At 35.7% G+C, this 26,765-nt stretch overlaps 2 protein-coding genes and 1 long non-coding RNA gene across 6 annotated transcripts; 2 read left to right on the plus strand and 1 right to left on the minus strand.

Moving 5' to 3' along the window:
- The first annotated feature begins 2,498 nt into the window (after positions 1–2,498).
- On the plus strand, positions 2,499–12,138 carry cd58 (CD58 molecule). Of its 4 annotated transcripts, none has more exons than XM_058787624.1 (11): positions 2,499–2,791; positions 3,778–4,068; positions 4,547–4,792; positions 4,866–4,985; positions 5,116–5,151; positions 5,527–5,574; positions 5,738–6,238; positions 7,155–7,466; positions 8,593–8,793; positions 10,590–10,640; positions 10,745–12,138. In XM_058787624.1, the coding sequence occupies exons 1-11, from the start codon at positions 2,740–2,742 to the stop codon at positions 11,095–11,097; spliced, it is 2,211 nt and encodes a 736-aa protein (XP_058643607.1). In that variant the 5' UTR covers positions 2,499–2,739; the 3' UTR covers positions 11,098–12,138. The 4 variants fall into 4 exon arrangements, with proteins under 4 accessions (XP_058643607.1, XP_058643608.1, XP_058643609.1 ...); XM_058787625.1 differs by having other exon boundaries at positions 4,878–4,985; positions 5,113–5,151; XM_058787623.1 differs by having other exon boundaries at positions 2,500–2,791; positions 5,113–5,151.
- Positions 11,958–13,246, minus strand: LOC131547225 (uncharacterized). Its single transcript, XR_009272874.1, has 2 exons — positions 12,840–13,246; positions 11,958–12,681 (listed from the first exon to the last, which is right to left on the minus strand). It is a non-coding gene; the product is annotated as an uncharacterized LOC131547225 (long non-coding RNA).
- On the plus strand, positions 12,571–26,711 carry igsf3l (immunoglobulin superfamily, member 3-like). Its single transcript, XM_058787622.1, has 9 exons — positions 12,571–12,691; positions 15,312–15,680; positions 15,960–16,376; positions 17,054–17,455; positions 17,831–18,214; positions 18,364–18,738; positions 19,369–19,752; positions 21,509–21,895; positions 22,586–26,711. Exons 1-9 carry the CDS (start codon positions 12,592–12,594, stop codon positions 22,774–22,776), a joined length of 3,009 nt encoding a protein of 1,002 aa, XP_058643605.1. The 5' UTR covers positions 12,571–12,591; the 3' UTR covers positions 22,777–26,711.
- The last annotated feature ends 54 nt before the right edge of the window (positions 26,712–26,765 follow it).

Genomic DNA, 26,765 nt, shown 5'->3' on the forward strand with positions numbered 1-26,765 from the left:
GGGCTGACGAGACGTGAGACGTGCGGATCCATATGCAAGCTTTTAATGAGCAGAGACGTGGCCATAACAGGCAGGGTCGAACAGTGGCAAACAGGTATAACACGGGCGAGACAAAGAGTAAACAAAGACAAGCGTGGGTCGACGAGCGGCGAACAGTATCAAAAGGGGCTTGACAAGAGAGGTAATCCAAAACGTAAGCGAGAGTCCAGGCAGGGAAAAACACAATCCGAAAAAGGCAAGACTAGGGAAACTAACAAGGCTCTGTAGGGCAGCGATAATGCATACAATACTCGGCAGAGAGGGAGAGAAAGTCCAAGGCTTATAAAGAGTGTCCAATGGGTTTCAGCTGTGTAATCAGTGCAATGTGTAATCTGACAGCTGTGTGATCTGTGCGATGGATGATGGGAAATGTAGTTAGGTGAAATGCAACAGTAGTGTAGTGCAGTACAAGAGTCCATGTGATGAGCGGGTGACCTCTGGTGGTGAGTGAACGGAAGTGCATGGACAGGATTCGTGACAAATGCATCTCATAATAACAATGTTATGAGATTAATGTTTTAAATATAGAAATTTCAATGAATTAAATGACTCAATTTATACTTTAAAAATGAAACAGAAACTGCCAGTAGGTGGCAGCAAGTCACTGTCTTTGTCACTGAATCATTCATTCATTCAATGGCTGATTCATTTAGGAACGAAGCAAGTGACTCTCTTTATGAATGGGTCATTGAATCATTGACTCACTAGATTTGTTCAAAAGCAAAGATTCATTCATAAATGAAACAGCGCTGTGTCAAAGACTTGCGCAGAGGCTCAGCTGTGACTTAACTGTGAGCAAAATAGACAACAGTGTTCCTAAAATGTAAGTCACTTAATATTAACTTTTGTATAAAATCAAAAATGTATAAACTGTTGTATAAATTCAATTTCACATTGGCAAACTCTCTATAATCATTAAAAATCTGTTACCCTCCATTCATCGCTATCTCACAAACTTCCATTTTAATGAATGAAGCTCTCTACACTGCACACTGAATATATTATTTACATCGTCTCTACACTTTGTTTGTTACAATGAATGACAACAACTTCAGTCTGCTTTCACGGTCTGTGCGAACGCATTTCTATTGGCTGCAGTCTTCAGGTATTATGGCAAAAGACGGTATTGCGCAGCGAACCATAAACACAGCACTACGTTTATATGCAGAACTGGGATTGCTTTCGTAGCCTTTTGAATGGATAAAATATAGAAATCACTTTAATTTCCAAATAAACCTAACCGAGGCGAGGCATATCTCAAACCAGCCTAAAGTTACAGAAACTAAGCAACCGAAAGCAATATATGTCTTCCTCAGATGTAATGTTAGTTCTGTACTTCAGCGTTGGGTAAAAGAGCATTTTAATCTCCTTTGTGGTAGAGAAAGCTGCTTACATGTAGGCTACGGGAAACAGCGAAGATGTTGAATTAAACATACACACAATCAGCGTTTCCACATGTTTATACTGGCCCCGATAATCAAAACTTCTACTTAGCGCTTGCTCTGTTTCTGCAAATCAGTTTTTGTAAATTAATGACTTGATCCACAGATGGCCTTCATCAACAGCGGCTTGCGCCACCTGCTGGTGAGCGGCTGACAGCAGCTGGAAATCATGCATCGGAGCTCTACTGCTATTGCTGCGGTTCCCGGATGTGCAACACTGAATTTTCTGCAGAATTTTAACCACTAAATTTGTGGCAGTGAATTTGGAAAGTGAAATAAAATGACAGAAATATTATATATGCCTGTTGAATATTATATATCGTATTTTTAAACAGATTGAATATTTTGGAAGTGAATTATGGAGGGTGAATATGAATTATTGAATTTTTAATTATGTTTTTATGTTTTTTTAATTATTTAAATATTTTGAATTGAAATATTTACAGCTTAAATAAACAACTATGTTAAATTTCAGGACCTAAAAATGCAAGCCCTGGAAATACAACCCTGGTAAACAAACAAACAAACAAACAAAAAAAGAAACAAAAAAACAATAGAAACCATCACAGAAATTCCAACGGTTTCCATTAAAATATCATTATAAACCATTAGCTTTTTCCAGTAAAACCATTACAAAATTCCTTTTTGTAGTGTGTTTTGGGCATTTTTCCAATAGGATTTAACATCCCACCAATAGAATCCATCACATACCAGTAGACACCATTATAGTTTCCATTAAAACCAATACAATTCCCATTATAACCATTAAAAACATTACATTTTCTATTGTGTTTTGGGCAGGGTTCTATAGGTTTTTTTCAGCAGGGAAGGCATTAAAATGCAAGCACTGTTAATTGCAATGCATCTTTATTATTATTATTATTATTTGTGGAATTCAGCATGCTTTATGTTTCAAAAACTAACGTTATTGTCATTATTCTGCTTCCATATATTTCCTAGTCGCTTTTATTGTGAATAACCTGCCTGTGAAGAACCTGCTTGTCTACTGCTTGCGTCATTTATAAAGGTGCGTTCCATTCACCTTCTAGCTCCGCCTGTTTCAAAGGTCGCTCTATACCTTTTGATATGTTTTCTTTTCTCACTGCCTCAAAACACTGTGATAACTTTTTAATGTTTACTTGTCCTGGTTTTTAGCCTCGACTGTCGAGATTCATGCAGCTAATGTGTTTTACCTTTCAAATCGCCATTAAGTAGCCTAGCTCCTCTCCTCACCCAGAAGAAAAACTCTCGAGTGAAGATGGCAGTTATGAAGTTTTTGGTTTACGTTACATGTTTCTTTTTGTCTCAAGGTAAGTCCGAAATCTTTTTAAACATGGAGCGGAGGTGAAGTAACTCGCAATACAAGGAAAGGCAGTCTATTTTAGCCCCGCCAGTTTTGTCGAAACGAAACCAGGCATTCACGGAAATATTTCTAATAAGTCGTAGGCCTAGTTAAAAAAAAAAAGTGGAATTGGTTTAGAGTTATTTTAGATAATAGAGTACATTAAGGCATTGTTGAAGCCAGAATAACAAGATTAAAAGTTGAACGTGTATAAACTTTGCTGCATTCTCTCTTTGAATTAGGGACTTTCACTGAATACTGAAGTTGTTCTGTGATCTTTTGTACAGATAAATAAAGCATAAATATTGATTGATTGACAAACCATTGATAATATTATAGATTTCTTAAAAACACTGATTTGTTGTTCGTTGACAGTATTATGTTTGTTGTGAACCAAAAAAAAAAAAAAAAAAAATCACAGGGTGGGTGGCAACTTGTTGATTTAACAAAACAAACTAAAAACATGTCCAGGTCATTCTTCACCCCAAAATAAAAATAATTAAATAAGTAATTAGCCTATATTTTGCAAAACGAAGATCAAATGCCATTAAGAATATTAACTTCAATATTAAGTAAAAACAAACAAACAAACAAACAAACAAAAACATATTTTAATGCACAATTGGATTATTTACCACTTGAGTAACTATTGTGTGGATTTTGTGTGTGTGTTCCTTGTTATTATTCAGTTTAATTTGACCAATTACAAACATTGTATTATGATACCTTTACTGTTACACAGTAGAGATTGCTTTATTACATTAATGACAATCAGTGTCACTCAATAGTAATACATTACTGAGTAATACATTAAACACTCTTAATAATCTTTGAGCATAATATGAAGCCTTGTATTTATCTTTTGTGAAATATGTCCTGGATATGTTTTTCTGAGATTCCCCCACAGGGTGTAAGAAGTTGTTTCACTAATGGGATTTTTTTCATCTTCTTTAGATTTAGTTTTTTGTGATGACTATGGCGAAAGTGGAAACAAGATCACACTTACTCCAAGCATCCGTGGAAATCCTGAAGAAATACTGTGGACACATAATGGCAACAAGGTTCTGGAATATGATGGGAGTGAGGTTGCGAAATATGGCTCATTTAAAGACCGTGTAGATGTTGATTTTGAAACAGGACAGCTCACAATAAGAAAACTAAACAGCCAAGACAGTGGCAAATATCAGTCTGAAATTTGGATCAATAGGAAGGTACAAATCTCCAGGCATACTTTGACAGTTTTGGGTAAGCTATCTATATATCTAAGATGATTATGTGCAAATTAGTCCCTAGTAGTCTCCTACCATGGATTATTGTGAGTAGACCACTTACTTTATATATCAGGAACTGTTTGGAATTCCTAAATTCTGTGTAGAAATAATTTTCAGTACAAATTGGAGAAGACATGAACAGGATGCATTTCCTGTATGGTGGCATTCATAAAGTTTAAGCGTTGTATCTAATTGTCAACTGATATGGGTTTTTCAGTGGATAGTATAAAGTGGTATGAAATGAGAATTTTGTAAATCAGATGTAGCCTATTTATTTCAATTTAATTTCAGTTTACACAATAAATTACACAAATTGTTTAAAACACAGAAAGTGCATTAGTCACTGAAAAGGTAATTTTTGTTTTGTACATTTTAACTGTTGATTGACAATCTCAAAATGAGAAAAATATCAGCTGATTATCACTAAATGCCTGCCTGCTTCTGTGTCCTAGATGCTCTGCCGGAGCCTCAGGTGACCTGTGAACTGAATGAGACTTCAAATTTAAAAAAACTGTCCTGTTCTGTGGAATCCCAGACTCGGCCAAGCTATGAATGGAGTGGACCTGATATAAAACACTCAGGACCAACACTTCTTGTTAAGGAACAGGAGGAAAACCGTAACTCCGTCTATACCTGCACTGTGAAGAATAAAGCTGGAAGCAGGACCACAGACTTTACTCTGCAAGACTGCGACACAGGTGTGCTAGTAAATCATTCAGCACAATATCTTGAGACTTTGATGGTAGATGCTTTAAGCTGTTTCTTGAATAGTTTGGTTTGCAGGTGGAGTAAGCCTTGCTGTGCTTGTTCCAGTCTTAATCGTTATACTGCTTCTCATTATTCTGCTCGCTGTGCTGGCATTATACCTCTATAGACGTAAAAAACAAAAGTGTAAGTGCCATGAAAAATATTCAACATATCACCTTCAAAATGCATCTTTAATTAACACCCATGTCTCACAAAGATTAAATTACATAATTAACATCATTTTCTTTTTGTCATGTACATGCACGAAAAGTAGGGAAGTCTGGACTGAAAACAATGGACCTTGAAAATGGTAAGATAAGAATTTTTGAAAATTGCTATTACTTTTTTGCTTGATTTTCTATTTTTACAAAACTAAAGTTATATATTTTTGTTATATACTTTAGCTTAATTTAGTCATCTCTAAGAAATTCACTAAATGATATTTGTATACTGTATAATTTGCATGGTAGCCTGTCTTATTATTCTGTCTTGTTTATTTAAATAGGCAGGACTTTGCAACAAGTGACCAATTCCTGACTGTACTTTTCATTTATAAGCACAGCTGTACAGCGAGTGTTCTAAACTATCAAACAGAGAGTTAATAGAGCTTGAGTATTTATGTAATGAAATATTTTTTCATATATATTATCTGTATTATTAAAAAATACAATTTCTATTAATGTAGGTGAATGCAATAGCCTGTTGAGAAATTTACCAATGGAGGCTATGCCAGGTAACAAATGATTTACTCTTTTTGCAATTATTAGTAATTGTAATTAGACATGCTGACTTCATATTTGCTGCTCATGTTAAACTCTCAGCTCTTATTGAGAATGAAAGACTTTCAAGGTTGGCACTTGACTCTGTTGTTAAGGTCTCTGAGTGGTTTGTTTTAGGTTCATTTGAAGCCACACTCCCTTGCCATATCAGACTTACTGCTCCAAAAGAATCCATTGCTGATAAAAAATGGGATCAGGACAGTGAATCGGAGAATGCAGGTGAAACTTGCGAAGGACAAAAGCTTTTGAAGGAAAGTCCGCAATCTGCTATAACAGAAGAAAACAAAGACGACACAGGAAATACAAATGAAGGAGAACTATACAAAAATGAGAAAAACAGAGAAAATGCAGATGAAGAAGAAGAAAATACTAACAGCAAAGCTGATGAAACAGACACAGAAGTAGAGAGCCAGCACTCCTTACAAGCCCAGGAGGAAATGGAGAAAAGTCAGATACTGAAAAATGAGAGTGAAGATGAAGAGGAGTCACCTCAGGAGCAGATTGAGACACTAGGAGAGCAGGACACTAAAGATGCAGAGACAAATGAGGACGACCAGAAACCTGAAGAGAAAAAAGAGAAGGAAGAGGAAAACAAAGAGACAGACAGCCTGAACACAGGTAAAATACAGCTTGTCTGGAAAATGGTGGGATAAAAGTTTTTACTCACTTTGGAATTTTTTGAAAATGTGTATTTCTTCTTTTGCTTGATTTTCCATTTGTACAAAACTAAAGTTATATAATAGTTATATAAATTTGCATTATATACTTTAGCTTAATTCAAACATCCTTATTTAAAATAATTTCAAGTAGTCTTATAAAAACAGAAATAGCGGTTCTTTTAGTAAGCTCTTTTTCTTTTAGAATCTCTAGTTAGCAGTTGCTTGTTGACTGTGCAGAAAGTCTGGCTCCCTTAAAAATTTGATCAGAAATGTATTTTGTCATTGTATATATAATCCCTCTATACATTAAATGTGACCCTGTCTGTGAAATTCAGGTTAAAGTCTCAAAATCTAATTATGAGATAACAAGCATCAAAGTTTGATTTCAACCATTAATTTCACTATGATTTCAATCTTTGACATGCCCTTATTCAGTCAGTATTAAAGATATCAAGATTACATTTTCACAGAATGTTTTATTTATTTATTCTACCTTATGAAGGATGATTTTATGTAGAAAACAGTAAATCACAAAAAGACTTTAGCTGGGTTTTCACAGCCAGGGTCACAAATAGTCTCTGCATTTCGATATTTTTGTAAATGTAAGTTATACCACATTAAGTGTTGTTCATGATCTGCTTCAGTTGAAGTTTAAGGAGATAGCTAAGCCATTGATTTCAAAGGGGCAACCATCTAAGGCTCTAAGCACTTCATTTTTGGTTCCACCTGGAAGCTGGGACCAAACGATATTTGCATACTGTATAATCTGCATGGTAGCCTGATTTATTATTTGAGGATTGGATCAGCCTTTTAAATAGACAGGACTTTGCAACAAATGTCCAATTCCTGACAGTACTTTTTATTTATAAGCACAGCTGAAGAAGAACTAGAAAAAAATCAGAACATCAGTGAAAATGCAGATGAAGCAGAAGAAAATACTAACAGCAAAGCTGATGAAACAGACACAGAAGTAGAGAGCCAGAACTCCTTACAAGCCCAAGAAGAAATGGAGAAAAGTCAGATACTGAAAAATGAGAGTGAAGATAAAGAGGAGTCACCTCAGGAGCAGATTGAGACACTAGGAGAGCAGGACACTAAAGATGCAGAGACAAATGAGGACGACCAGAAACCTGAAGAGAAAAAAGAGAAGGAAGAGGAAAACGAAGAGATAGACAGCCTGAACACAGGTAAAATACAGATTATATACTTTTCTGGTAAAACAAAACTTTGCTTGCTTTGTATTTAAATTGACTTTTAAATGAGCTTTAAAGCTTTGTTCATCTTATTTGTAGTCTTTTTTTGGGGGGGGGTTCTAGAAATAGATCAATCAAAATTACAATTTGGTATATTTGTTTCTCATACTTGTCACACAATAAGATAGATATTAGTGGAACACAAAATGAGAATTTGAAGAATCTTCACACAGCTCTTTTCAAGATGATCTGTCAAGTTCCACAAACTACAATAAAAAGCATAATAAAAGTGATTAATGTGGCTTGTGCATACTTTTCCTTTCTGTAAGTATTCTGAAGCCATGTGATATCTTTATGTGATGAACAGACCTAAATATTATACACTGACAATCTCAAGTCAAATTTGCAGACATCAGTTTTGATGTAAGTGATGTTTAATGATGTCATTGGTGTCCAGCCTGATGTCATTCATCAAGAAGTGCCATATTTGATTGAGAATTTTTAAAACAATTAAAATTTCAGCCTTGTTTATCACATCAAGCAATCATATGGCGTCAGGAGACTGAATAAAACACACAAGATGTATAGACAACTTTTATCATACTTTCATAGTGATTTTTTTTTGTCCTTTTTGGAGCTTGGCAGTCATGGACATTGTGTGACAACAGCTGTCCAAAATACTCCTTTTTTATTCCATGGAAACAAATAAGGGGTTAAAGAGCAGAACTCCATTTCAGAAGCAATAGCCTACCATATATATATATATATATATATATATATGTATATATATATGTGTGTGTGTGTGTGTATATGTGTGAAGAGTTTATTTGCAAAAACAGATAACTCCATTTTTTTTTTAATTTTCAAAAATCCTGTTTTTTATTATGTTATCATGTTTTTATTGTGTTGTATTGTGTTAGTTAGCTGTTTTTTTAAAGTTATTTTTTAACCCAGTCATAATAACCCAACTGCAGTTTGATTGAGATTAATTGGAATGCACAAACATGATTTCTGAGGATTGTTAAAAACGGGAGTTATCTGTTTTTGCAAATGAACTCTTCATACATACACACACACACACACACACACACACACAATGTACTTTTTTACTTTTTTACAGTGGACACAGGAAATGTAGCAGAACAACTACACAAAAACGACAAGAGCAGACTAAATGAAAATGGTGACCAGTCAATTGAGCAGCAGAACAAGAGCCTATGTACATCTGTTAATGAGAATAACCAGAGGTCAGAAGGGGAAAAGGAGGAGGAAGAGAAAACTGAAAAGAAAAACCATGAGGGGACAGGTAGACTACACACAGGTAAAATACAGATTATGTTTATACAGAGAAACAAAACCTTTTAGAGAAATTACTGCAGAAATAAAAATCTGGGCCCGTATTCACAAAACATCTTAAGGCTAAAAGTAGCTCATAAGTTGCCGATTTAGGAGAAAATCTTAAAAATAATGGGCGTGTCCGTCCTTAATTTAGGACTCCTAAATTTTTGCTCTAAGAGTATTCCACAAAGCATTTTAGCGCTAAAACTAGCTCCTAAATCTGTGAAACAGGGCCCGTATTCCTAAAGATTCTAAGAATCCTCTCAGAGAGCTCCTAATTTAGCTTATTAAACAGAAAGGGTTTAATAAGCCTTCACTTTGAAATTACAGGCGTAATTTTTCCTGTTTTACCATATTCTCTCTCTCTCTCTCTCTCACACACACGCACATTATATATGTATATATATTTTTTATTTTTTATTTACCATGCTGTCATACTTAACGTATTTTATAGGAAATGAACAGCGACGCAATGAGGTTCTGAAAGTGCTGTAACAGACCCAAATCATCGCTGCTGCAGAGTTGCATTTTTCCAGTTGCCAAATATGTTAATGTAGTGATTACGTTCATTTATGGTGCTATGGCATTTCTGCGCAGTGTCTGAGATGTTAGCGTGTCTCTAATAAGATCGGTCACAAACACGATCCCTGCACAATCTAATGTATAGCATCTTATTAACTCAGTCGTGCATTGTGTGCAACGCATTTCTTCTCCCTCTTCATGTTTCATCCATTTTCTCCACTGCTAAAGAAACTCTTAAGCCTCTTAAAAGTCCTCGTAGTACTCCTAACAATTTTGGACCTTAAGACCTCTTTGAAGGGTTAAGATGCTTTCTGAATTACTTTTTTCTTTACTAGGATCTTTTCTTTAATTTTAAGGGGAAACACCCACATTTCTAAGAATTTTCTTAGAATTTTGTTACTAGGAGCAACTCTTAGCGCTAAGATTTTTCATGAATACGGGCCCAGGAGTATTGAAGAGGACTCTTAAGTCACTAACACCAAACCACAAACTATCCTAAAATGGCTGTTGCCGGCAATCTGCCTTGGAATGTAAACATTTTCGAAACATTTGACGATAATGAGCTTTTAAAAAGGTATATTGCCTTAATCGCGGGGGTATTATGACTGTTGTAGAACATGTCGGGGACAATTTTCCTTTGATTAGCCTATATCCTTGCTTTCATTAACCAGCTCGGCAAGAAGTAACAGCTCTTGCGTCCAGTTTGGTTTTCTTTTACGTTTGCGTGTCTTACTATCAGCCATGATTATTCCACTCTGTTAATTAAAAGGCTGTTTATATGCATATTCACTAATTGTTTACAAGAAGCATTCATGTAAGAGGCTGACAATTAGCTGAACATATACTTGATTAATTAGTGACTCTTAGCCTGCATTTTAAAATATTTATTTGAATGTGGCAATTAACATTTTATTTTTAAACCTTCATTTCAATATGGCAACATACAATTGTGCTCTACAACATTTCTATGTATAAATCCCTGACAGAGCCTGCCCCTATCAGCCAATCACTGTGTGCATAGTTAGTAAGCATGCTGACATCATCCATAGCAACGAGGTCAACCCTGCCCTTACTCTTTGCTTAAGACTTCTCTCTATTCCTTAGTAAAAGTTTGTCTCAGCAGCTTTGTGAATAGATTTTAAGAGAAAACTCTTAGCTAAAAACTTTTACTGATATTTAGGAGAACTCTTAGTGGTAAGATCAAATGTTTTGTGAATACGGGCCCTGATCTGATATGTTTTGCTCCCCATTTTGTAGCTGAACCTTTTAATCCACCTTTACATAGTGAAGCTCCCAGTGATCCCGTGGGTTAGTTTCTGCATTTTCTTCATATTCAGAAGTTTGATATTTTTTATTTATTAGTATTTTGAATTAGTAGATGAGTTTTTTATCTTGTTTATTTTTTGTTATAGATTCACCGTCTAACCTGTACATCACTGTCCCATCTTCAAACCTGAATATGGAATTAGAAAATAAACAAGCTGCATTCTTCCCTCAAGAGGAAGATGATGATGGTGAACAGACAGACAAGAGCAGTGAGTCAGAACACGGCATGAAGGAGAAAAAGGATGGTCCAGAAATTAAAGAGACAAAAAATAAACTTTTAAAAGAGTGTGACGTAAAGAACAGTGATCCAGACAACACAAACAATGATGTATCTGTGCCAGAGGACAAGAAAGCAGAAACTGAGACCAACAGCTTCTCGAAACATGCAATGAAGGAAGATCATAGTTCAGAAATCAGAGAACAGTATTTGAATAAATAGTGCTGTACATAATGTGATAAAGTTTATAGTGAGGAAGGTGAAATGGGCTCAGTTTTATCAGCTGTGAAAGAGGAAGAGAAAATCTGTCAACTAGAGCCACATGAATGTTGTAGTGTCAGTTAAGAGACAGAAAACACTCAAGGCTGGAAAAGGATAGTGAAGAGTGTGCTTGAACAAGGTGTGAAGTAATATTCAAATATTTTAGCATAAAAAATAGGGCTGTCAGTTTATTAATGTAGAACAATTAATGTAGTAAAATTTATTTTATACAATTGATTGTACCACATTAAGAAAATTGACATGTTTTTTTGTGTGTATGTAAATATGCATAAGTAGCATATCATTATGCCTTTGTATATATAACACTTTCCATGAAATTTCTTTAAAGCTGTCTGTCTGCATATGTATACAAACCAACTATTAGAAATAGGGTAGATTGAACACAAAACACAAAAACACATCCTTTGTGAATGGCCACTTTAGGTATATTCAGACAGATGGACAAACTCAATTAGACAATGGATTGGTGTGGACTGTTGACCAGTAAAATAATTCAGCGGACATAAACAATATTGACAGTCACTTTTGGTCTGTTCAGTGTATCACTCATCTGCCATACCAATGTGATATTTAGGCAGCAGACAGGTAGGCAGCTCACTAAGTTTTGGAACAGAGCCAGTGTCACATTGAAATGAAAACTGGAAGGCCAACAAAAATAATAGAAGGAGAGGATGCTAAAGAAATGAAGACTTTTTAATACATTGTGATGCTAAAACTGTTGTAAATGTTGTATATACCAGTGGATTGTATATAATCGTGTTAATTGTTTAGCTAAATATTAGTCATGATTTATTTACTACTTCTTTTTTTTTTTTTTTGCCAAAATTATATCTGTAGCATGATAAAATGACTCTAATTTAGAACCTGTTGTCCTCAAAAGCATAGGGCAGGTGGGAGGGTAGAGATACAGTATGTGCCAGTATGTCACTTTGCTGCATATGTAACGTGTATGTCTTCATTTATTAAACCCAGAATCAACTATTTTTTTGTGAACTTCTTTTAATTTTTAAAAGAATATTTAACAAAATAAATGTTTGAGATCTTATAGACATGTTTCCAACATTTAAAAAAAAAAAAAATTATTTTGTGTTCCACAGTAAAGGAAGTCATACAGGTTTGGAAGGACACAGAGATGAGTAAATGATGACAACTTTTGGGTGGCAACACTTTTAAAGTGATTTCATGGGTTCAGGATAATATTCAAAATAATAATAATAATATATATACACACACACACACACATATATAAATTATTATTATTATTGAATATAATTTATGCAACTGAGAAATTGGACTATCTCTTCAGTTACAGAGCTTACAATCACATTTTTTCACAGACGTGAAAGAGGTTCATTGTGTGTGTGTCACAATCACTTGCGTCAAAGAACATAATCAGGTTTAGGCGCTCTTGTTGAAGCCTGTATACCTGCAGAGATGAGGGAGAAAGCGGAAGGATCGATCAGTTTAAGGATGGTGGACTTTTGGTGCCGACTGTGGCACCTGCTGCTGTATCTCACAGGACTCCTGCAATTTGGTAAGACAGAACACAAATTTTATTAAAAATTACAAGTATAAAGTCCGAATTGACCTTCTCTTAATTTAAATGTATGTAGGTAGGCTATTGTGTTCTCTTTCTGTAATTGACGACGTAAAGTTGTAGGCTATTTTAAATGCTAACTCACCCCAAAATTAAAACGGTGTCCTCATGTTGGCCCAGTCAAACCCATTGTGGGATGCAACATGTTAATAAACATAATAAACAAGCTGCTAAACGATTTTCAGTGAACGACTTTCACGACTGCCAGGCACAAAAACTGACAAAATGATACCATAAAAGTTAAACAAGTGGTTTATACGCCTTGTAAAATATATTCTGAAGCGAAACAATAGCTTTCTGCCATTAAAGTGTTATTTACGTTAAGCATAATGTCGTAACGACGTAAAATGTTTGTTATGGCAGAATAAACCCGGACAGGGTCAGATCAGATCTCGACGCGAAGCTTCCGTGAAGAAGTAGTTGCAAGCGGTGAGGCCATACAAACGAACACGTGAAACAAGACGAAATTTTAAGGGACACGGCTTTCACCAAATAAATAATTACCTGGTCGTGAAATACTCATTTGGGGGGGGGGAGAAAGAAGCTTGCCAGTTTATTATAGACTACACTCTCAAAAAGGGTACAAAAGCTATCACTGGGGCGGTACCCTTTCAAAAGGTACACCTTTGTATTAACCCCCTAAAGGGTTAACTTAAAGATACATAGGCCCATTAGTACCTAAAGTGCACATATGAGTACATAAATGGCATATTAATAGTTACAACCTACCTTATGAAAGGGTACTCTCTCTCTCTCTCTCTCTCATAATCTGGAAACAAAACAATAGTTATGGCAACACTACACTATAAAACGAAGACTTCAAATATGACAGTACTAAGTACTCAGTACTAGCTACTAAAAAACTAATATCACTTTATTTCATTTTTAGTACAGTTGGTTTGTCATATATCCTTATCAGATATGTCCAGATTCCCTTTTTACAGACTGTGATTAAACATTTCTACATCGTAAATCTAACGTTTGGTTACAATTTATTGTATGGTGCTCTTGTTACAGTGTAGTTGTATGGTGCTTAGTAATATTAATTAACAACATATATTTACTATATGGTTATGGTTAAGATTATGGTTTGGTTTAAGTTTATTAAATGCAATTATTCAATTTAGTGTTGTTACTATAGTAAGTACACGTAATGTGTAACAGGAACACTAAAATAAATTAACCTTTTTTTAAATTAATTTATTTATTTTTTATTAATTTATAATACTTTACTTTGTGTAATAGTTTTACCTTGGCATTACATTTCATAAAACTAGAACTGAATAGAACTAAACCTGTTTTGTGGGTGTTTATAAAAATGGCAAATTCTCTCTTCTGACCACAGTAATAAATATCTTGATTTTCTCTCTCTCTCTCTCTCTCTCTCTCTCTCTCTGTCTGAGTCATAGAAAATTTTTCTTTTTCTTTTTTTCTTTTCTTTTCTTCTTTTTCTTTTGCTTCTGGTGCAAATGGGAATGCAATTTGCACACACATACACATTTGTAGTTCCCATTCACCACTATAGAAGTTTACCCAGCTATGACACTTCTGCTTCTGAGAACCCTATGTGAAGAAGAGTCCATTCACCTACTTATACTATGCCCTAAAATTATGTACTATTTTGTGAAAAAGGTGCGTACTACTGACTTTTGATCTGCTTGTCGTGGGTCTTCATGTGGAGAACTCATGTTTTTGCATAATGTTGTATTTAGAAGGTAATGGCCAAATATCAGTAAGTTTGTTATCAATTATTAATTACTAATTAATTATTACCTTTATCTAAACCTCTCTACTTAACTGTTGGTTTATAACTGCCTTTTTTCCTCTCCATGTTTGTAGATCTCAGTTACAGTTCTTGTGGGTAATTTTATCTGTTAGAGTGTGCATGGGTGTGCATTTTGAATTTCCACCAGAAATATTATAACATTCGTGAACGTTTACTCATTTTAACATACTACGATTTGGGACACACTAATTCTAATTTTGAATACTATTTAGAACAGTATGCAAATTGGGATGCAACAATGATCATCTTATGTGAACATACAAACCTCAGTGGTTCCACCACTGGAGAAAATGACGAACGTGGATCACGTGTGCCTTGATAACCAATCAAATTATAGCAGTGGCGTGGATTTCTGTCAGAGCTGTGTGAGATGAAATGAAAGTTATATGGGTTCACTCTAAAAATGTATTTTGGCAACAAGAGATGCAGTTCTGAGTTGTTATGACCTTTTGACCCCTGGGTTGGGTTAAATGTTTGACCCAACATGCTGGGCTTTTTTTTTTTTTTTTTTTAAACATTTTAAAATGTTTACTGTTAAAAATATCTACTGCTGGGTTAAAATTATAAAATGAACAGGCATCAGTAATAATCAAAAGCTGAAATTTATTGATAAACAACAACACCTAGAAATGGACAAAAATACAGGCAAAGGTAAACACAACATGTAGGCTACATGAGCATGTGAGTGAGAAAAGTGCAAAAACAATGGCAAGTCAAAGTGAAATGTCCCTTCAAGGTTTGCATAATGATTTAATTACTCTTTCCACACAGATCTGTGCAACGGTCAGCGTCTGGTCCAGATCCAGGAGGGTCCTCTATATAGAGTGAAAGGATATCCCATCTCCATATCCTGTAATGTTAGTGGGTTTAAAGGCCCATCTCAGCAGGATTTTCAATTCATTCTCAAGAAACCAAATATGGATGTAAATATGATCAGTACTAGTGACCCAGTCTTTCCCTACAGAATGTTCTCCGATAGGGTAACACAAAAAGATATTGAGATTCAAAGGTTGTCAGGATCTTCAGTTCTTTTGAGGATCAAAAAATTGCTGGAGGAGGATGCAGGGGATTTGGTCTGTGAGACCCTACACACAGATGGCATATATTTAGGAATGTATGCTGCAGAAACAAAGCTTAATGGTAAGATATATATTTATCTAGAGTGCTTTGATGATTAATCAGATGATTTGGCATTTTGTCATTAGCATTTGTTCATATTTCCATTCATCCCAACAGAAGATGATCAGCCATAAGCTGCAGTTATACATATATATTTATATGAATCACTGTTATGTCAGGCACCAGTCACTGTGCTCTCTGCATATTGGTATTGCCACTGAAAAATGCATTTTTTATCAACCATTAGTTGTTACTGTTTTCAATGACAAAAAGGAAAAAAAAAGACTGTTTTATCCACAGTGATTGCAGACACCCTGGAGGTATCATACTCTGGCTCTCCCTCTCAGAGCTTGTCTGAAGATGATCCTCTTCAGCTTGAGTGCCAGGTCTCCAGCCAGACTTTTCAACATACTCATCTGTCCGTCACCTGGTTTCTCCATGGTGAACAGGATGAAAACCCCCGGCCAATCATTACTCTGGATAAAGATCTGACTGTAAAGCCAGGAGCTGGATTTGAGGATCGCTATGGTGCTGGTCTTATCAGCATGGATAAGGTGGAGGACACAACCTACAGACTGAAGATGCCTCAAGTGCAGCTGTCAGACCAGGGGAAGTTCTTCTGCAAAGCCATTGAGTGGATCCAAGACCCAGACCGTTCCTGGACACAGATTGCCCACAAAACCACCACAGCATGCAATGTGGAGATCAAACCAATTGGTGAGATTTATATTCTGTCATTTAAACCAGAGGGTCTCAGCTGATTTTTAGATTTTACACTTAGTGACTCAACACAGTTCAGTGTACAAAAAATAAAGCCCTTAGAATCAAACATTGATATTTATTCCAATTTATCTGCCAATTTTTCTAAACGTCTCTTATATTTTGATAGTTTCATGCTTTCTGCCATCCTTGAACCTGTATGTATCCTGGGTCATATTTTCTGGAGTAGTATGTACATTTTTTTTTTTTTTTTTTTGAGGATGAAGGCCACACTGTTAACCATGTTAACATTTCTAGCTTTTACCAAATGACAGATGAAATTGTGTCAGACTTGTTATACTGCAGAGTTTGTTTGGACGCACAGCTTTTACAAGAACAAGTTATGGGAAGTGTTTTCCCTCCTATTTAAAAGTTGATAAGTCTAATCACATTCCTGTCTTTACTATGCATGATTATATTGTAAGTTACATTCTGTTATTGGCATTTATTATTATTTTCCCCTGCTGTCTGTGTATCCATCACCAGTTCAGTTGTACCAGTTGAGAAACACTAAGATATAACACTATATAAGTCAGAACCTGGTGTAATAACTGAGTGTGTATGAGTAGAGTCATACACAGGAAGTTGTGTAAGAGAACCTGTTTAATCTCATGCTGTTTTCTGTGTCTCAAAAGTGGTCCCTGGTGTAGGTTCATTCAGTGTTTATTTGAAGGCTTCAAAGGGGCCACTACAGGAGGGAGACGCACTGGACATTCGCTGCAGTGTGAATGCACAGAACCATCCTGGTCATTTCTTCTCGGTGACTTGGCTGAAGAACCAGCAGAAAGTGGCCCAAATTGGATCTTCTGGGGTGCTCACCGTGTTTGATAGTTACAAAGAGAGAGAGAATGCAGCAGAGATGAGAGCAGTGAAAACCAGTCACATGGACTACCTGCTGACCATCCGTTCGGCTCGGGCTGAGGACCAAGGCCAATACCAGTGTGAAGTATGGCAGGAAAACATGAATGAAGATGGCACCTTCAAAAAAATACAAAAACAAATGTCCAGTCCAGAGAATTTGAGCATCACGGCTAAAGGTAATTAATGAAACAACTGTTTCTCCTATACAGTCATTGTAGAGTTTGCTAAAGTGTTCTGAATCACTGCATTGCTATGGAATTGCTAGGATGTTGTGAAAAAAAAAAAAAAAACATTAACCATGTAATGAGAAATTTACAGTACATTTTATTTATATGAAATATTAAAATATGCAGCAAAAATGAAAAGAATTTCATTATTTTGTGGCACCGGTGAATATGTTAGAAGGGTGCAAAACTAGTTGAATACTATGGCTAGCAATGTTTTAAAAACTGGTTTGCATTTTTTGTGGTACATAATCTAGTCACAGTTTTCACAAGGAATGCTTGCATTACAAGACATTAATATTTCCTGCTTTTTGCCTGTCTGGTCAGAGAGTGATCTGGCGGTGGTCATGGTGATGGAGGATGCAGTGACTGAGGGAGATGCTCTGCGGGTCACCTGCTCAGTGTCGGGATTCAAAGGTCCTTTATCTGTGTCATGGCAACACAAGAAAGACTCGGGGGTTTCCTTCAGTGATGTCATTAGTCTGACCCATGAGGGAGTGATGAAAGATGTTGGGGCAAGATATCAGAGCAGAAATGTTCAAACACTTCATTCTCCAGCTGGAAACTTTATTCTAGAGATTGGTGCATCTGCAACATCTGACAGCGGCGATTATAAGTGCATTGTGTCTGAATGGACAGTACAGAGCAATGGCGAGATGAAGAAAGCCAACACCCAATCTCAGCAAAAAGCCATTATAGTTAATTCTGTTGGTAAGATTACTGTATAATCACACATTATTCTCAGTAACAGAGAAAACTGTCAAGACATTCAGTCAAAATTTATTTGTAATTACTTTGCTCAAATTTGTACTGTTACTGATATTAAAATTTAAATAATCACTGCAGACGTTTCTTTTCAGAATCTCTAATGAAGGTGACCTTGAAAAGTCGTACAACAAATGTTCCTATAGAGTCTCCAGTAGAACTGCTATGCACAGTCAAAGGGCCTAAAGTGTCTTTGGCTGTACGCTGGATGTTTCAGCCCCGCAATTCAACTGTTCAAACAAATATTTTATCCATACGCCACACTGGAGAAATCGCCTGGAGAGCAGATCAGAGAAACTATCAGCTTTCCATTCAAGCACTGCCGACAGACACTCGTTTCACTCTCGTGGTGCCGAGAGCCAGCAAGCAACAAGACGGACAGTACCAGTGTCAAGTTGATGCCTATCAAAAGGATGTACAGAAAGCCTTGAAGAACTCCAACCCATTGGCGGTGACTGTACAAAAACCTGGTAAAAACAGTCTTTTATTCATAGTGTATTATGTTGAAAAGATACATTCAACTTATTAAAAATATTAAATATTAAATATTAAAATATTTTGACATACTATCCCCAAAAACTGTTAAACTTACCTCTAACCCGACCTGGTCACATTTTATTTTATTTGTATGTGTCCTTGTTACATATAATTGCATAGATAAGTACTGTGTTAAGTACACAGATAATTCACTGTTATTACTGTTACTGGTAAATACACATAGTTCTAGAGACTTTACTATTGTTATAAAATGCTATAAAAATAGCGATAAAGAATGAGCAGGTATTTGCAAAATTTTGACATTTGGTACACATGACAGAAAATTGTGATTTTAAAAATTGATACCAGGTCTATCAAAATGACAACGTAATTGGAAACTAAACCATGGCACCACAAACAGAAACACAAATGAGCATTAATGTGACACACACACACAATGCTAACATACATACCTATACACTACTACAAAAGAGACTCTAAACACTAAAATGTGCATATGTTCTCTGTGTACATACTGTGCAAAATATTGGAAATATATATATATTTTTTTAAAGCATTTAGATAACTGTAGTTTATTGAATATCACTCTGTCTCTCTCTCAGTCAGCAAGATGAGACTGTCCTCACCCACCTCTCAGTTGGAAACCACTGTCAACACTGATGCTAAGCTTGAATGCTCAGTCAAGAGGACAACCACAAATACCTCTCGTTTCACGATAACATGGATATTTGGGTCCCAGATGCTCTTAACTATGGACCTAGATGCTGTTGTCAAGTTTGGCCCTGCAGCTGGCCTAGAGATGGACCAGAGGATCCGTATGGAAATAAGACAGAAACAGAACTTCCAGCTTACTATCCACCAGGTCAGAACATCTGACAGTGGACAATATCATTGTGAGGTGGAAGAGTGGCTTCAAGATCCTCTTGGTGACTGGTATTCCCTAAAGAAAATGTCTGTTTCCACAGAGCTGGTTGTCAAAGAGAAAGGTAAGAATATTTTACTTCACTGAAATGGTCTTTTAACTGAACCACAATATTCTAAACACAAAGATGTTTTACACTGATTAAAATACTTTTTTTTTTTTTAAAACCTTGCTTTTCTTTAATCAGTGGTCAATGACAAATATAAGAGTGTCCAAGAGAGAGAAAAAAAGGAGCAATCTTCCAAATTGATTAAAAATGCATGTGCCAAATTATTAGAAATGGTCTTGCATGCTCTTTGGATGTTGGAAAAGAGGATCCTACCCATCACTACAGTTTCAGATGGGTATTTAATAGCCCAGAATCTGTTAATGGGATATATTTATTGTCATACTCTTATAACAGTTGTTTACACACAGAGAACCAGCAACAAGCATGGTTTAGACTTCTGTAGACCTACACCTCATACTTTCCATCTGGTTGTATTAAACTCTGATATAGGTGTTAATGGAAGCTACCAGTGCAGAGTTAAGCAATACCAACTTGATTGTGAGGGCCAGTGGAAACAAATGGAACATGCCCAATCAGGCTTAATTTTTGATCCTGATAAGTGTGGCCATCTGTCTGGTTGTAGGATGGAGAGTCCAGTTTTTAAATACTATATTGGCCTACCAGCACAGCCTTTAGCTCATTTGTCCTCCTTATAAGATTATTTCTACTTTAGAAAAGATTTTCTACTTTATCCAGTGGTATTTAAAAAAAAATACATTCATTCATTACCAGTGTTGAGCAAGTTACTCTGAAAATGAATCATTTTATTCTCCCACATCCTGCGCACACACGAGTGTCTACCTGCCCGCACCAGTACTCGCCCGTCTTGTCCCAAGCCGCACTGTTGCGTCAGGTCTCGCCGGAGTGCAGGTCTCTAATCCACTGGCACTGGACTCAGCAGTGCGTGTGCTACACCCTATTTACAATCTAGATTATAAAACACTGCATTCTGTCAGCAATGTAACGCGGCAGTAACGTTTAGAGACCTCAGCTTGTAACTGTACTCTTAATTACTATTTTGAAAATTATAACGCTTTAAATTACTCCGTTACTAAAAAAGTAATCAAATTACAGTACCGCGTTACTAAGTAATGTGTTACTGCCCGACATTGTTCATTACAAATAAAGCATATTTATGTTAATATTAAGTGATGTCCATTTTAGACACAAAATTGTGAATATTGAATATATTTTTGCTTTATCCAAGAAAAATAGTTTCAAACAGAGTCATAAGAGAACCATTGCTTCTCCCGTAAACACAGCTTTTTCTTTCCTGAATTATTCAACATTTTTGAATGTATCAAGTGAGTCAATGATTCAGTGACCCATTCATGAAGACAGTTACTTGCTTAGTTCCTGAGTGAATCAGCCATTTTGAATGGATTGACTAAATGAATCATTGGCTTGCTACCACCTACAGGTGGTTTTAGTTTAATATTTAAAGTAGAATTATTTCCCCCCCATTTAGATTTTCTATTCCAATTAAACAGTCTGTGTAAATACATTTAAATACCAATTTAGATGCAGCTACTGTGCCACCTCTACAGTGCAAAGATGTTTTTGGTGATACTGATATCATATATCACATGATTGGTAACAGCCCTGTTTCTTATTAATCTAATTGCATTTATTGAAAAAATGTAAGAATTTACATGACAAGGGGATGGATACAAAAATGCCCCTGAAAATCAATTTAAAGGGCAAATATTGGCCCTTGATGAAAAAATTGAATTTCTTGTTTGACCTTTGATGTTGTGTTTAATTTAAACAGAAATTAAACTGCATGTTCAGAAGGAAAACCGAACATTCAACATTACCAATCATCAGACTGCATTCACCATCGACTGTGTCATTGACTCACAATCCAGTGATAAGTCTGTCTTTGAGGTCACCTGGTTCAAGGTTCAGGAGGAAGAAGGACCAGTTACCATATTCACTGCCAAGCGTGACGGTACTTTACACAGTGCAATTAGCGATAAAAATCTTCTGTTTGGACGACCACTTGCCACACACTATAAATTGACTGTGCCACAGATCAACCCCACTGATATGGGGCAATATTACTGTCAGGTTGAGGAGTGGCTTCTAACTGCTAACACCTGGAAGAAATTTGCTTCAGATAAATCTGGAGAGCTCTCCATCTATGTTCACAATGAAGGTAAGATGTTCTAAGCGTTTTTAACCATTTTAATCATTTCCACTAGGCTTTAGTCACTAAATTAGCCTGCTCACATCCCTTCAACCACACAGTAACCATAATTTCACAAAGTAGGACATGTTCCTGGAACAACATCCCTAACAACCAATCCGATTTTAGGGTGAGGTTTAGAGCTAATTTTTGGGTCAGGCTTGGGTTAGGCATAGGGGCCTGTATACCATTCATGTCAACCTCCCTTTCATTTTAGGAGTAGGTTATGGTTAGGTTCAATATGTCCATCTCATGCTTTTAGGAGCCTTCCTGCATCAGTAAAAAAATTCAATTTTATTTAGCTTGCAAGAAAATATATACATGTACTGTTTGGCCAAATAATATACACATATGCACAGTGCTGCTGTATCAATCCAATCAAGCCTTGACTCAATGGCCAAATATGTAAAAAGTACAGATAATCATATTCTGATTAGGTGGTTTGTCTAAGGGGCTCCCTGAATATTTTTTTGCTGTTTCCAGAGTCTATTTTAGTGATATCTGTCATGTAGGTATAATTCATGTGTGATATAAAAAACTTACAGCACATTCAACCATTAAATCAAATGCATATACAAAACTATGAATATTATTTTGTAATAATAAAAGATATTTTCCTTTACAGAAAGCAAAAATCTGACATTTGATTTGTTTCCTCAGGTGATTCTGAAAAACTGATAGACCCATTGGGAATAACATTGGCAATCGCTATTACTCTGATTTGTCTTCTTGTATTGGTCATAATATTGTTGTTGAGAAAGGGCCACAAGAAGAAATCTAAACTGAAGAAGAAGAAAGACTGTATGTGGGCTGAAAAAAATGGCCTTACTCTTGTGCCTACTTGCGATTAGATTGTTGTTTTCAAATGCTAATGATCAGATTGCAGTTACTTTTTTTTTATCAATTATATGATTACATACATTCACACAGTAATCATTTCACTTTTAAGAAACTTGGAAAAATATTACTGTACAGTAGGCCTATAAGTTTCCTAACTTTCTATTGACTGCAAATTTACATGTAAAATCTAAAAAAAAGCATTTTGGTTGCTTGTTTTATCAACATTTCATATCTAATCAACTCCTGACAAACATTTTAATTATTATTTGACATCACTCAGTGAGTCATTTGATGTTTTACTATAGGGGTCGGCAACCAGTGCCGCGAGTGCCAACATTGGCTCATGAGAAAGAGAGATGAATGTATTTCATTTAAAGGTCCCATGACATGCTGCTTTTTGGATGCTTTTATATAGGCCTAAGTGGTCCCTAGTACTGTATCTGAAGTCTCTTTCCCAAAATTCCGCCTTGGTGCAGAATTTCAGCCACTACGAGCCAGTCCCACAATGAGCTTTCCTTAGGACGCGCCATTTCTGTGTCTGTAGCTTTAAATTCTAATGAGGAGGAGAGAGGAGGGGCAAGGTGGAGGGTGGGTGTGTGGCCTTAACCAGCTTGCGCTACCATGCGCTAATGTTGACAGTGGATGTATTGCAATGGCTCGTAGACACACAGTCGTTCAAGCTTTTCAGTTTGACCCAGAATCTGATCCGGATGGAGAAGCACCAGATGAAGAAGCTGCAACTCAGCAGCTACAGCAGGACGTCTCCGAATGGTTAGTTTAAAATATTGTGTCTGGATACGGTACTTTAGTTGGTTTGTTTATGTATGCTGTTACAGTTCAGTTATTATCATGTAGCTAATGCTAGCCATAGGCCGGATGAAGGAACTAAAAAAATACTTCGGTGTTCATTTGTACATCCAAACACTGAGCAACTGCCATGCTTCGCTCGTTTGCAAGCCATGATGTCTCTCGAGGGAAAATAAATATTGCGCTCGCCTCGCACTGTAGTAGCTCATTTTCTCATGGGCAAAGCAGAGAAAAGGGAGGTAACCTTTCCCCGTATGACGACATAAAGGGAACCGCTGAATTACCACTGAATATCACAAACCACTGAAACTGCAACACTGCAACAAAATAGCAGTTAGCTCTATGTTTTCACACGAGTACATTTTTCTTTAGTTGTGCTGCACAACTGAGTGGATGGCAGCTTAAAGTTTTGTTGTATTTGTTACTCTTTGCTTTGAGAGCAAAATAAGTTATGCTATCAGTGTTGAAGTTTTTTCAGCTCAGTTTCTTTAAAATTCCACATGACAATGACAGTGATGGGTGAACTACAACATCAAGAGAGAAGATTTAAAATCTGTTATTTAAAGTCTAGCTTAAGCCTGTAAATAAACTACTTTTAGGATTTAAATGTTTAAAACACATTTAAATTGTCTGACAATTTCTTCAGAAATATTTTAAATAGTGCTTCATTGATATGTCAGTCTGCAAATCAATTACGCAAGTCCATGACTGATAATATTATGCTTGGATAACATGAATTATTACGTTTCAACATTGACAAAAGCTTGCCAACCCCTGTATAGACCTAAGTTAGGGTAGATAGACATATTGAATTTTACATTGATGAATGATGAATGAGGCTGTGAGGAATAGACTTACAGTCTTTAAAAAGTTAAAGAGCACATGTAATTTTCAAAAAAAATGTATGGACTCTTTGTTTGTCTACTTAGTCTTTTGTCAAAAATTAAATATGGCGCTACCCTGACAAGGTCTATTACAGTAGGTTATGTCTTTAGCCCTACATCGCCCCTCGAGTAGGGTTTACGTTTAAGGTCCTTGGGGTCAGATAGACCCCAAACTTTTACAGAGCGATTGCATAAGGAAATATAATTTTTTTATATGACAAACTATATATCATTTTTTTTATTTACTTCTCAACTATACATTTATGCTGCGTTTTTGTGGATATTTGATAGTTTTTTACCTATTTACGGCACAATTATTCAACTACGCCATAAATTGGCTTATGAAAAATTTATTTTTTATTAAAAAATCACTTAAATTATGACCTAAATTAAAAATAAATGGTTTCTAGATATTGGCCCATGTGTTAGGGATAGAATACTGCCATCTGCAGGTTAGAATAAAAACTTTAGGAATTACAGTTAAAGAAAGAAAGTGCAATGACCACATATATCCAGCAGAGGTCCATAGGGACTCATTCATTTTCAGTTCAGTGTCAAGTCAATTTTTCTTCATGTTTCAGCTTCTCCTTGCAACTTTATGATATATATTTTGTGAAAATATATTTAAAAATTCTAAAATATATAAAAAAAATCCATATTTTTGTCAAAGGTTAGAATTTGTTGTTATTGTCTGGTGTCTTTTGAATGGTCTGCTTTTGCGAATTATGTTACATAAATTTGCAGAAATGTCTCTCTCTCTCTGTGTGTGTGTGTGTGTGTGTGTGTCACATTGTTATGCATTTATGTTCTGTGCATTTTATTTGCCAAAATCTACAAAAAAAAACTGGACACCTATGTCACACCTGTGTGTGTCTGTGTGTGTGTGTGAGTGTGAGAGAGTGAGTGAACATGCTTGTTCCATGTTGCATTTGTGCTCTAGTACCAGTCCTTCATTTATGAGTGGAAATTTTCAGATTTATGCCAAATTTGTTGATTTTATATGCCAATTTCTATAAAAATGCACTCTATTGCAGTCACACACACGTGTGTGTTTGTGTGTGTGTGTGTGTGTGTGTGTGTGTTGCGTATGAGATAGAAGGTTCGTTCCAATTTGCATTTGTGCTCTAGATCCAGGCCTTTATAAAAATGTAAAACTTTTCAGATTTATACTAGGTTTACTAATGAAACAAAAAAAATATTTTTTTTCACTTTTCCCATTCATTTTCAATGTTTTTTTGTGTGTGTTTAGATAGATTATTTAGGAAAAGTCACAGTCTCATGCCCCTGAGAAGAAGGGAACATTTTAAAATAATAAATGAAAATTCCATTGGGGTCAGATAGACCCCAAGGACCGATTAAGGGTTAAAAGACTTTTGGGTTAGACTTTTCTACTACACTCTTAAAAATAAAGGTGCTTCATGATACCATAGGAGAACCTTTTTGTCTAAATGGTTCCATAAAGAACCTTTAACATCTGATGAACCTTTCCGTTTCACAAAACTTTCACTTTGTGGCAAAAGAAGGTTCTTCAGATTATAAAAAGGTAAGAAAGAGATGGTTCTTTAAAGAACCTTTGACTGAATGGTTCTTTGTGGAACCAAAAATTGTTCTAATATGGCATCGCTTGAAGAACCTTTTGAAGCACCTTTAATTTTAAGAGTGTAACTATAAGTAACTTTGTAACTACATGTCAACTATATGTCAACTAATTCTCGTTAATTTGCAACTGCATGTCTACTAACTGTCAGAGTAGACTGTTAAGATAGGTTTAGGATTAGTAGAATAAGTTGACATATACTTGCAAAGTTTCTGATAGTCAGTATGTTGTATGTTGTGGACCCATCAAAATAAAGTATTAGAAGATATTAAGCAGACAGTCTACTAATACTCTAATGACTGCTAGTTGACATGTAGTTGCAAAGTTACTTACTGTTAGTAGAATGTCTAAAGTGGACTATCGAAATAAAGTGTTACCGACTTTTGTCTATCAGACACACACAAAAAATAAAACAATAAAAAAAAAAAAAATCACATCATTTTGCATTCACCATAATCCATATATACACACCAAACCAACAAAACAGTAATGCTAATTTTAGGTTTGTGAATTGGTTTTGTACTCTGCTTCAAAACTGTACATAAATGTGCTTTTATGTTTGTGATAACTTTTGAGCCTTTGTTTTAGAAATATAACTTGTTTGATCTGCTACCACACATTTGTACACTATGTAAATAAATTTTCCATCCAACTTTGACATTGGCTCTGTTGTCTTTGTGTTTTTGAATGTTTGTTCATGTAATGTTTAAAG

This window comes from Onychostoma macrolepis, chromosome 09, assembly GCF_012432095.1.
Source record: "Onychostoma macrolepis isolate SWU-2019 chromosome 09, ASM1243209v1, whole genome shotgun sequence".
In the NCBI taxonomy this organism is placed as follows: domain Eukaryota; kingdom Metazoa; phylum Chordata; class Actinopteri; order Cypriniformes; family Cyprinidae; genus Onychostoma; species Onychostoma macrolepis.